Here is a 12,928-nt window from a genome sequence, read left to right as displayed (position 1 = left end):
ATTTACAGAGTTTCTGCTATGTCCCTGACACTGGGTTAAGTAATAAGGACACCCAGAACAATAAGATATGGACCCTTAAGGAGTTTATCCTGGTGGAGAGGCAACAAGAAAACAGATAATCAAAAGGAATCCACCACAAGCAGTTTGGTGCCACTGGATTATGAAGTACCAGGCAGGGAGTAGAGGTGGACAGGAGCCATCTCTTAATCCCTTACTCATTAGCACTCTCCATAAAGCATAATGCTTGAGGAAATATTTGCTAACACAATAAATGGAGAGCGTGCAGAGAAAATGATCCCAAAAATTGTCAGGAGGATTCCATAATGGCAGCCTCCCTCACCTCCAAATTAGGAATCTTGTGCCGAAAGCAGGTGATGAAGACAACAAAAGGCCAGTCATCTGGCTGCATCATTACTCCGGCAGCCTGAGCACAGCTCACGTGGAAGGCAGTTGGGCAACGGCCGTGAGAACACTGCACACAGCAGCCAGCAGTTCTTTTCCTCCGCTTCTTACAGAAGATGCATTTCTGCAGCACAGGGGAAGAAAGTCAATGATTCCAGGAACTGATGGTACAGCCGCCTCTGTTGTTCCCCCTTCTCAAATGCATAGCCTAATGAACAGGAACCAACCCCTTTCCTAAAACATGAGGACACACACAGCTAGCTCTAATTTGTCTGGTTATGGGTGTCCCACTAAGTAATTTAACCACAGGGTGGGAATCACAAACTCTGACCAAGACCACGGGATAAAGGTGGCCACTGGGCCAAGCAGAAATACTTTGTTCCCCTCCACCCAGAGACTTGCAGGTAGGGTAATTATATAAAGCCTACAAGCCTGTCTCTTCTTCCTTACCAGCTTGAAGCGAGGCAGGGGGATTTTGCTCACATCCACTGGACTTCTTTCTGCAATGTTGACAAACCTTGCTTCCAGAATTGCCACAGCACATGAAACATGGACCCACCTGCCAAAACGTAAAGGCTGGCTCAGTCACCTCTGGGCCCAAGGCTCTGTGGCCTTCTCTTCTAATGTGAATCTGCTGACAGTGTATCCTTCCTCACCCAGCAAGTTCCTGGGACCCAGGAAGGCAAGAATCACAAGTGTCTCCACACTGATTATACGGAAACAGTTCCCCACTGTACTGCCTTGTGTTGACACAGGGTCAGGCCTCTTACACCACTCACTCACAGTCTGCTGCAAAATGAGCAAAACCACAGGTAACTGTATGGCAGGTTTCAGAGAGTGAGAAGACAATGGAGAACTTTACATAAATGCCTTTACAAAAGGACCTGAGTGCTTCCTGAAAACATCCCCGCTGTGCCCCAATCTGTCAGCAATCACAGCTCTCCCCAGGCCTCTCCCAGTCCTCTCCCTCAGATTCAAATGGCCTCTTCCTTCTGCTCCCTTTACCCATCTCTGAATCACTTTTTGTTTGTTTGTTTGTTTGTTTGTTTGAGATAGAGTCTCACTCTGTCACCTAGGCTGGAATGCAGTGGCATCACCATAGCTCACTGCAATCTCAAACTCCTAGACTCAAGTGATCCTCCTGCCTCAGCCTCCCAGAGTGCTAGGACATTGGGCTAAAGCCCCACTTACCCTGCAAGGTCTATTCAACGGACATCCTTAGAGAATTAAAGTAAATTCTGACCCTTTGTGGAAACTGACATGTGCCAAGATAAGAACAACTAAAATGGTAAAAGTTCTTAAAATCAGGCCATGTGAAAACCTACAACAGACAATGTTGGGGCTACATGGAAGCTGTCTGCAGCACTGGTGAGGCTGTCATGTGGGAGTAGGAACAGATTTGTTTTATGTGGCCCTGAAGAGCAGTACAGGGATTAAAAGGTGAGAGTGAGAGGCTCTAGCAGAGCCATCTGCACTCCAAATAAGGAAGGACATTACCAGCACTGTCCTACAGTTGTGAGGAACACAATTACCTCAAGTGATGGCAGCAAGTGCCTGTTTAAAGGAGTGGAGACAACAAGCAGAAGAGCTACCTATCTGAAACAGCAGAATGGGGGTTCCAGGGAGGCAGGAGGCTGGGTGGTAGTTACATTGCAAGTTCCCATAGGATTTTACTTCAAAACAGGATATTCACTGCCAACCTGTGTGTACTATCCCTTAGACAGCCAGCTCTTCCAGGGCAAAAACCTCATTCATCTTCCATTTCTACCTCAGAACAACTAAACAAGAGACTGAGCACAAAGATTCAGCTCCATGACAATGAGCTTCCTGACAGCTGAGAAGCCCAGGGCCATCTGTAGATTTGACCACACAGAGGGTGGGCTTGGCTGAGTTCTCCTCAATGTCCTGCTGTCCTTGAGGGTACTCACCTCATTCCAACCAGCAGGTCTGAACCAGGAGAGAGTGCCCTGAGGAAAAGTGCTCCCCATCCCATGGCCACCGCACACTGGGCCAGCCATAACAAGGCAAATGTCCTCCATCCAGCCCACGAAGTCTCTACATCCTCTCCACAGGGTCTTCATGCTCCCGTGAGTCCATTATTAGTTCCCAAAGGAGGACCCCACTTCCCTCTCTGCTACAGAGGGGAAATTGGAATCGGAAAAGTCAGGGATTGTTTGGCTCCCCATGGCATTCCAGTTTTGAAATTAGTCTTGGAGATGCTATCCCAGCTCCACAGAGTGCTTCCCAAGTCCTCATCAGTCATTCACAAGAACAGCCATTGCCCTCACAATGCCGCTGCATGCTGCTTCAGAAATGAGCCTGTCTGTTCCAAGATGCTACTCAGAAAACTTACCTGTCGTCATTTGCTCTCTGCAGGGCCCCTCCTCGTAACGAGCATAAACAGCAGTCCTGCCAAGGGAGGAAAGAGAGTGGTTTCTGCCTAGTCATTAACATCCAGTCTGTTCTCCTGCCACGTAAGCAAGCAGCGTGATGGGATGTGGGGCTTCACCTACACAGCCCCTGTAACCAGCACTCCCCTGTAGGAAGGAGAGGCCACTCGGGGCTAAAGTGTACCAAGTATTCGCTTGACTTAACATAATCCTCTCCACTGTTACTGTTAATAACAACTGTTGGCAAAGGCACAAAAGATGCTCTGCTCCAACTGGAGGCACTGCAAGGCTCCGATTGCTTCTTATGTGGGGTGTTGCCAGCTTCCAAAAGGTACAACGAACAGAAAGCTGCAAAATGAACTATCTCAGCCCCTTTCTGAGGCTCCAACCCAAGATGGATAAATTCTTATGCTTCCTCCACAGGAAGGCCTCCACCTGGTCTTCACGCATGAAGCAAACACAGCTTCCAGACACCACAAGTTGGCAGCGACCACTCTCACTGTCATAGGATTTATCCTCATAGTACTCTCTGACACAACTGTAGCAGGCCCTATGTGGACTACTGGGAATATAAAGACCAATAGGAAACAGTCTGGCCCTGAATGTACTCCAAGTCTCTGCAAAAGTGTGGGAGGACTCACCTCCTCTAGGGCATTGGCTGCACACCGAGAACACATCCAGTCTTCAGAAGCCTTTGCAGGGGGGACCCCATAGCAACCTAACAGGGACACCAAGATGAGCAAATTAAACCCAGAGGTCAGAGCCAGAGGTAGATTTGCAATTCTTTTCCTTAGACCAGCCCCGAAGCTACAATCAAACCTATAGAAACCATTGAATTCTAGAGTCTGAGTCTCCAGGGTTCAACCATATAGTATGGCCCAAAGTCTCAAAAAGTCAAAAACCATAGATTCACTGGTACAAACACCCAGTGAGTAGCAGGAACTAATCACCTCCATATACCTGCAACCAACAGGACAGCACAGAGATGACTGGTATAAGAATGGCCCCCTGGAGACAACGAAAATCAGCAACAAACTCCCCAGAACACAGAAGCAAACTGTGTGTGGAAGGACTGGGAGGCCACCAGGTAGCAAGGAAGGACTTCCAGGGAGCAGGCCCGTGCTCCTGGGATAGGACACAGAAAGGTGAGGAGTACTCACTGGCATGGACACGGACGCTGCACTTCTTGCAGGAGACAAGAATGCTGGTACCATCTTCCTCGAGGTAAGGGGTGGAAAGATTGATGTCCGTGCTGCAGCCAGTTGAGGTGAAGCACATTTCCGGAATCAATGGCTTGGTCCTCTGCTTCTGTGGGGCTAAATCTGGAGCATTTCCACAGTTTTGACTAAGGCCTCCAAACTCAACCTAAGGGGCGAAAACAAGCGCACACCTCAGTGAGCACACACCTATGCTCTTAGCTTCCCACCTGCTCCATCAGCAGAAAGCTGGTGCTCTTATTGATATGGCTATGGCTCCCGGGTGCACAGCCATTATCCCAGAGCTGTTAATTGAAGTTACCTCTAATGACTCAAATTCAATTTCTCACAGCAGCATCAAACAAAGGCCCCTAGGGGACAACTGAGAAAAGGGAGCGAGGTAAGAGGCAATTGGGATTTCAATCTTCCCAAACTAAGAGGTAATAAAATGCACTGAGATATTAGCAGCTGGGCTGTACTGTGGGCTCCCCTGTGGGCTACAGAGTATGGTGGCCCCACCCAGGGTGAGCACCCAGAGCAGGTGCTCCTAATGGGCCAACACTGATTGCCTCTAGTGGCCTATGTCAGCAGGTCACCTGAGGTGCAGCACCCTCACATGGCTAGAGCACCACCTGTGATTCCTGGCTCGGGCCCCTCCAGGAAGAACATTATGTCCACATACTTCCCTTGGCAAACTATACTGACTACAAATATCTACTGGTTCTGCTTCTGGATGGCACCCTAACCACCCTCCACCCCAAGGACGTGGCCCAGAAACATGTCAACACTCATGAAACTCTGACCTTCACTGAGTAGATCTGCTGATGGTTAACAACCAGACTATTCACCTCCCCCACAGGCAATGGCACATTATAGTTCTTTGGTTTTGCTTTTTGTCAATGGAAAGATGTAGTGAGTTACTAATCCAAAGTGTGTTGGTGGTATAGTGGTGAGCACAGCTGCCTTCCAAAGTGTGTGGTCTGAGATTCCATTTTTCAGCAGGCATGAACCTGGGGCCCTGCCAGGCTCAGTGCCAGCCATGCCAGGCTCAGCGCCAACCATGCCACTTTAACCAGCACAGGGGACCACTTACCTACCTGCCACCCTGTACGGGCCTCAGCTGAGACTGAGCCGGTCCCCTTAGCACCTGCTGCTGCAAGTGCCTTCCTGGCCTCCTAGAGCTGGACCCAAAGAGATCCATGATGGGGAAGCCATCAGTGCCCCAGAGTGGGAAGCTCACGGCTGAGCTCAGCAACCCTGCTTCCCTGCCCTGCTCTCCCTCAGTTGGGCCCTCTGCTTCTGCCCCTCCCAAGTTCCTTCTGCTTCTGGAAACACCCACTGTGCCAGTGGGAAAGGAAAGGCGATGACAAGATTAGAGGATCTGGCTTTTCATCTCAAGTACAGACTGCAGTAAAGAAATTAGAGTCCTCCAGTCACTGGCCAGGACTACAACCACCTGGCAGGAATCATCACTGACTAGAGTAAGGATAAAAAAGCAGACTGCTCTGCAAACAGTGAAGTCTGTGATGAGTGCATTCGCAAGGGGGAGCCTGAGCCACACCCTCAACGCACCTCCAAAGCATTATCAAGTGAAAACCCACATCACTGGGTTATCTGCCTGGCAAAGCCTGACCAATATACACATGGTGTAGAGAACACTAGAAAAAAAGCCTTTCCAAGACAACCAGTGACAAGCTATATACACAATTAAATCTAGCTTCCCCCAATTGCTGGGCCTGGGTAAATGGGGGGCCGGGTGGAGCAGGCTTACCTGATGGTAAGTCTGGAAGATCATACAGACAGCACAATGAGGGGCTTGCTGGGCCATACTTTCATTGAATTCCTTTTCAGCCTCAAAGTTTGGGGGTCGGTTCTGCCACAGTTGGCTCAGAGGCTTGGCCCAGGCCTCTGTCTCCTCAGCCTCTTCCTCAGGGGTCAGCTGTTCAGGTGTCTCTAGAGCAGGGAACAGAAATGTGAGTCAGCACCAACCCTGCACATCTGTGGCTCTGCTTAGTGAACAAATGAGCTCAACTAGGAGTCTTGGTCCTAAGTTTCTACTAAACCCAAGACACCTAAGGGTGATATAAAGGCAACATGCGAAAGCAAGTGTCCACACATTCCTTCAATGTCTGCATGCTGGTGTGGGGAGCCCTACCTGATGGTCTCCATCCTTCCTCTTGCCCCAGGAGCTTGGCCTGTCCTACTCTCCCTTACACCTGTCCACTCAACCCCTCTGCCCAAGGGCAGCACAGCTAAGCACTGTCTTGTCAGAGACCATGTTATCTGCTGACTCCAAAATGTTGGCACATTACATCCTTTCTTTACCTTGTAGATTTTTCCCTTTAGTTGTGCTAAAGAGAAACAAGAAAAGAAAATAATAGGGAACTAGGAAAAAGCTTAAAAGTTGTTACATTCCCATCACTCTGGGAGGCTGAGGTAGGAGAATCACTTGAGGTCCGAAGTTTGAGACCAGTCTGAGCAAGAACAAGATCCCATCTCTACTAAAAATAGGAAAAATTAACCAGGCATGGTGGCGCATGCCTGTAGTCCCAGCTACTCAAGAGGCTGAGGCAGGAGGATCATTTGAGCCATGATGACGCCAGTGCACTCTACCCAGGGCAACAGAACTAGACTCTGTCTCAAAAAAAGAAAGAAAGAAAGAAAAAGCTGTTACATCATGGTTCTTGGGACTCTAGCTCCCTCTGGTAAGGTCACTGGGATACCTGCCTATTTTGAGAAGGGCTCCCTAACTAACCCCTCCTTGCTCTGCCAGAGGAAGGCATGTTCCAGATGAATTAATGCCCTGAGTCTTGATCAATGCTGGCAAACAGCAGCCTGTGGACTTAGCCCACTCGGGAAGCTAAGAATTGTTTTTACATTGTTTTTTAAGAGACAGGGTTCCCCTATGTAGCCCAGAGTGCAGTGGCCATTCAGAGGCATGATCATACACAGTACACTCCAGCTTCTAAATCCTGGGCTCAAGCAATCCTCTCTCAGCCTCCTGAGCAGCTGGGACAACATGCCTGCCTTTGTTTTTACATCTTTACGGGGTTGGAAATTAAAAAAAAAAAAGATAATATTGATGACCACGGAGACTAATAATGACTGTAAAGCCTAAAATATTTACTTCCCAGTCCTTCACAGACTCCTGGTCTACATGACAATTTGCATCTCTTAGGAGCTCTAGCCAGCAGAGCACACGATTCATCATACCTCACTATTGTTCAGGGAAGAAAAATCCCCTCTGAATGCACCTTCCTAGAAGGAAGGGACATACTGCTGAATGGAAAATGAACAAGTTTGCTCACAAAAACTCATGTGAGTGATTAAGAAAGCACACTTCCCCGCTCCCCCTAATCAGTGAGATAAGGGCACAGCCCACCAGCTCCCGGCAGGAACAAGGAACAGAAACAAGGAAGTAAATGAAACCCTATCAAAATTCTGAAAGTTTTGAGTTAATGAGGGCAATCTGATAGAAGCAGAAGCAAGTATCAAAATAAACTGATGTCCAAAGTGTTCTTTCAGATGCTCCCCCATTTGAGAGAGGTATGAGAAGCTACCATTGCTACATCCTTCTTTGGCAAGTACGACCAAAGCAAGCCCCAGGTATGCAGCACCTGACAGGAGACTGGCTCTGTGCCAGCCCCACCACACAGGGGCCCCTGAGTAGACCACCGCAGCCAGCCGTAGAGGGAGGGGGAGCCAGCAATTCCCACCTATAGACCCTCCAAGGAGCTTCTTGTTTCCCCCCCAGAGAGCAGTGCTTCTGAAGAGGCCCCTGCATCTATGAAAAGCAGCCCAAGGAAAGTTCTGGTACACACTTGCATGAGGTGCTCATTTCTTCATTTCTGGCAACACCAGCTCAGTGCAAATAAATAGTTTTCCCCTCCACCTTCACAGTCATGTTTAATCTAAAGGATCTGACAGCTGCCATTGTGTGTGGCCTCAGTGAAGGCTACTGTGGCACAAGGACACCAATGCAGGCAATTAAAATCAACCCCTATAAGCTCCATCATTCAGGCCCAGTCAGGACCATGGTACTCAAAACCTAAGCCCAGATTCTACTCTTTATTCTGGCCAAAACAAGAGTGACCAAGATAGGATGGAAGAAATAGAAACAGGCTCACACCCACAGTTAAAAAACTAACACACTGACATCTATTCCATTTGCATAGCCAAAAGTGGCCAAACATCATTCCATTTGTGAATGCTGAATGATGAGGGAAAATGTTCACTCCGTTAAGTGAAAATTGCAGGAATCAAAATTTTGCAGTTTACATATATAAAATTTCATTAAGCTGTACAGTTAAAATGTATGCATTTTCACTCTGTTGTGATGCCTCACTTGAAAATGTTTTCTTAAAAGTTGGGGGAGAGGTGTACTAGACTAAAAGAGGCTAAAAAAACATAATTTCTGAATGCAATGTGTGATCTCAGTTTGGCTTATGTCAGTTTAAAGGAAGAAAGCTCTGAAACACATTCTTGGGAAGCAGGGAAAGATGGCTACAGACTGAAGCCTAGATGCCGTTATGGAACTACTGCTTGTTTTCCCAGGTGTAAAACAGCACAGTGTTTACACAGGAAATAAGCCTTCGTAGGAGGTGCCTACCAGTGTCTTTACTGCGAAGTGACTTGGTGACTACAACCTGCCATCAAGAGATAACAGCAAATATGTTACGTATGTCGATAAAGCACATGGAGTGACAAAAGCAATTATGGCAAATGGCAACAACCGCTGAATGTACATGAAGAACATACAAGGTTTTTGTTTTGTTTTTTGAGACAGAGTCTCGCTTTGTTGCCTAGGCTAGAGTGAGTGCCATGGCGTCAGCCTAGCTCACAGCAACCTCAATCTCCTGGCTCAAGCAATCCTTCTGCCTCAGCCTCCCAAGTAGCTGGGACTACAGGCATGCACCACCATGCCCGGCTAATTTTTTATATATATATATATATATATATATATATATTAGTTGGCCAATTAATTTCTTTCTATTTATAGTAGAGACCGGGTCTCGCTCTTGCTCAGGCTGGTTTCGAACTCCTGACCTCGAGCAATCCGCCTGCCTCGGCCTCCCAGAGAGCTAGGATTACAGGCGTGAGCCACCACGCCCGGCACATACAAGGTTTTGATCCTTTCAACTTATCCACATTTAAAAATTTTTCATCATAAGAAAATGGGGGAAGGCTGGGCACGGTGGCTCATTCCTGTAATCCTAGCACTCTGGGAGGCCGAGGTGGGCGGATTGTGAGAGGTCAGGAGTTCAAAACCAGCCTGAGCAAGAGCGAGACTCCGTCTCTACTATAAACAGAAAGAAATTAATTGGCCAACTAATATATATATATAGAAAAAATTAGCCGGGCATGGTGGCACATGCCTGTAGTCCCAGCTACTTGGGAGGCTGAGGCAGGAGGATTGCTTGAGCCCAGGAGTTTGAGGGTGCTGTGAGCTAGGCTGATGCCACAGCACTCGCTCTAGCCTGGGCAACAAAGTGAGACTCTGTCTCAAAAAAAAAGAAAATGGGGGGAGGTCGGATATTATGACCTCAATTGTGTTACTTTAAAAAGACATACACAGATATAATTTAATACCTAACTAGAAAAGTCAGGGAGATTATATGTTAAAATGTTCACAGTGGTCATCTTTCATGGGTAATTTTGTTTTCCTCTTTGACTCAGGGTCTGCCCACACTTCTGACTAGAGGATCTCAGGGATGTTCTCCCAGCTTATCACGATCTTTCTACCAAAAAATCCAGTGGAGGTGGGCACTGACAGCAGATCAGAAAGGAGAGGACACAGTGGGAAAGGGCAACAAGCACAACTGCCTCTGCTCTCCCTGAGCGTGCTGGGCCCAGCCACTAGCGGAGCTGATGGCGAGCCTCGTCAGCAGATCTCACTGGATCTCCAGGCTCCAGGAAACACAGGAGAGAACTCTCTGTTGCAGTCCATCCCTCCTGGACATTCAGTGCCACAAACACATCCCGGTTCTTATACGTCTGCCTGCTCCCCACTTCCCTGTCTCCTCTGCAGGCTCCTCTCCTTGCTCTGTCCACATAGCCCAGCCTCTGCTCACACCCCTCTGCACCCTCTCCATGAGTGACCTCGTTTATCTCAATAATGACATCAAATACCATCTCTGTGCCAATCCCCAAGTCTACAACCCCCACAGACCCTTAACTCAGGTGTCCAAAAACCAACCAAAGCTACAAACCAGGGAGGCACTCAACTCATCCTTCTCCCCTACCTACCACCCTCAGCTCCTCAGTCAGTCACCAAATCCAACTGCCTTTATCTTCCAAAACACCTTCACTCCCATCCTTACCACCACCATCCTAGTTCAGACCCTCCTATCTCACAGAGTTCATTACAACAGCCGATCTAGGCTGGGCGAGGTGGCTCACGCCTGTAAGCCTAGCATTCTGGGAGGCCGAGGCGGGCGGATTGCTTGAGGTCAGGAGTTTGAGACCAGCCTGAGCAAAAGCGAGACCCCGCCTTTACTAAAAATAGAAACAAAGTAATTGGCCAACTAAAAATATATAGAAAAACTTAGCTGGGCATGGTGGCGCATGCCTGTAGTCCCAGCTACTCGGGAGGCTGAGGCAGAAGGATAGCTTGAGCCCAGGAGTTTGAGGTTACTGTGAGCTAGGCTGATGCCACGGCACTCTAGCCTGGGGAAACAGAGTGAGACTCTGTCTCAAAAAACAAACAAATAAAAAAAAACCCAAAAGCCCACCTGGTCCTCTCAAAGCCCCCTCAAGATGCCATTACTAGGAACAATCTTTCTGAAACCAATCTGACCCTGTCATTTCTCTGCTTAAACAGGTCAATGGCTCCCCAATGCCTGTAAGAAAAGGCCCTGACTCTGGTCTCGCATATTATGCTGTCCATGATCCAGCCTCATTCCTCCCACCCCACCTATCACTTGCTGGTCTTGCCCGTGAACTCCAGCCACACCGAGCCGATTGCAGTTCCTCTGAATATACCCTTTTTGTTTCTGTTCTCGATAGTTACTCATGCTGGATCAACACCTCTTCTTTCTTCAGATCTATTTAACCTGTCAGCTTGCCCAACTACCCTGTGAGTGTCTTGAGGGCAAGGACCTATCTTAATTGTCTTTGCAGCCACACATCCAGCACAGCATCATGGACAGAATTTGCTATCCTGAAAAATCAGCCTTTTATCTCCGTAGGAGAAGAAAAGAAAGAACCTGCATGCAATTATCCCATATTAAGGTACATTCTAAGATACTCAAACTTATAATGAGATCTGATTAGTAAATTAGATATAAAAGGAAATGCTATCCTCTTTATGGAGTATCTGGGAGAACAGCTAAGCCACAGGCCCACCCTCATCCCTTAGCCTGGCCTTCTCATATCCTGTCCAAGCAAGAACTAATGCAGTGAGCTACTATCCTCCTAAGTGAAGAGAGAAGACAACACTCACCATCATCACTGACACAATCCTGCAACACAAGTGGGTGATGGCGGGGAAGCTTGCTTAAGGGCTGACGGCGACCCTTGGACTTCTTATTCTCCTCCAGGGAAAACATGTACTCATCCGCAACCTGGGCAATCCAGAAGAAATCAAATTAGTCTTGCCTCAACTTGAGACATAGCACAAATTAGTCTTACATGAAAACCAAGGTAGAGAGAGGCACAGAGAAACACAATGAAATATAAAATCAAACAGAAAATACCTGCCTCAGAAAAAGCCAAATGACAATACAATGTACCAAACTAGTGTAAACCAGGATTATATAAAAACTGTAGGGCAAAATTTTTGCCTAAGTATGGTTCCTGGCCTTCTCCGAAGCAGCCTGAATGAAAGAAATGTACAAAATAAGCCTGCTCAAGCCATAAGGGAGAGCCGCACCCCCCTGCAGCTCACTGCCATGAGACTGCATCCGAGAGCCCAGAGGAGCCCAGGTGCCCCTTTCTTTGGACCAGAGGATAGCAGCACCTGTTACAATGTGCCAGGGTGCCAGGCAGCTGGGCCATCTGGCGTATCTAGAGGACATCCAAAGGGGTGAGGAGCAACTGACCCATTAAAAGTAAAGTAGGTCAACTTCTCCTTATACCTTCCCAAGACCTCAGCTCTAACTGACACTGTTAAGTCCTCAGTTAAGTTTCTCCTCCAGGGGAGAACATCAGCCAGGACACATAGTGCACCTAAAACTCTGGCCTAGTTGCAAAGGGAAAGGTTGATTCAACATAGCACTTATACAATGTCAGCGCAAATGTAATTAGGTTTAAAATGTACAGGATTGACTCAGTAATAATACGTAAGGGTTTCTTTCTACTCAACATATTTAAAACTCGGTTATACTGACATTAGGAGATGCAGGGCTTACAAAATCCATTAAGCGAGGAAATGAGGCCTGGAGAAAGGCCACTTTGCAACGGTGACAAAAACCAGTGCCTTAGAATGCTGCAGAGAAGTGCCACTTCACAGAAGCCACCCTGGGCCTACAAACTCCATGTGCAACTACACAGAGCCCCAAAATTTAAGGACCACATTTGGAATGCCAAGAAAAAAGTTCTGAGCAGGCCATGTCCAGGTAAAAAAGAGCCTGCTCTTCCAAACAAATTTTATCAACAAGTTCCATTGTGCATTTGCCCATTCAGTGTGCAAAGGCCCACCCAGGAAAGGGGGAGGTATGGAGAAATGAATGAACAGGATGTGATCTGTGCTTACACGAGTAAGGGATGATGGCGGCAGTGTGGGGGAATGTGAAGTGAGAATGTTAGGGACCTTTTACTACTGGTGTCTATCAAGACTTACATGATCATAGACTTTTTTTTTTGACACAGAGTCTTGCTCTGTTGCCCTAGGTAGAGTGCAGTGGTGTCATCGTAGCTCACTGCAACTTCAAACTCCTTAGCCTCCCAGAGTGCTAGGATCACAGGTGTGAGCCACTGCGCCGGGCCCTCCCCAGCTCCGTC

At 47.7% G+C, this 12,928-nt stretch overlaps 1 protein-coding gene across 3 annotated transcripts in view; it reads right to left on the bottom strand.

Moving 5' to 3' along the window:
* The window catches only part of KDM4A (lysine demethylase 4A), a 46,175-nt gene that overhangs the window by 7,512 nt on the left and 25,735 nt on the right, over nucleotides 1-12,928 (bottom strand). For all 3 annotated transcript variants that reach the window (XM_012775882.2, XM_075997451.1, XM_012775883.3), the window contains 7 exons: nucleotides 11,430-11,550; nucleotides 5,760-5,941; nucleotides 3,953-4,157; nucleotides 3,434-3,510; nucleotides 2,756-2,811; nucleotides 853-961; nucleotides 341-526 (listed from right to left, as the gene is read on the bottom strand). In XM_012775882.2, the coding sequence (XP_012631336.1) occupies nucleotides 341-526; nucleotides 853-961; nucleotides 2,756-2,811; nucleotides 3,434-3,510; nucleotides 3,953-4,157; nucleotides 5,760-5,941; nucleotides 11,430-11,550 (936 nt within the window). The remainder of the gene's footprint in view (nucleotides 1-340; nucleotides 527-852; nucleotides 962-2,755; nucleotides 2,812-3,433; nucleotides 3,511-3,952; nucleotides 4,158-5,759; nucleotides 5,942-11,429; nucleotides 11,551-12,928) is intronic.

Source organism: Microcebus murinus, chromosome 2, assembly GCF_040939455.1.
Source record: "Microcebus murinus isolate Inina chromosome 2, M.murinus_Inina_mat1.0, whole genome shotgun sequence".
NCBI lineage: Eukaryota > Metazoa > Chordata > Mammalia > Primates > Cheirogaleidae > Microcebus > Microcebus murinus.
The sequence above is the reverse complement of the archived record's forward strand: the minus strand, read 5'-3'. Positions and strand labels throughout refer to the sequence as shown.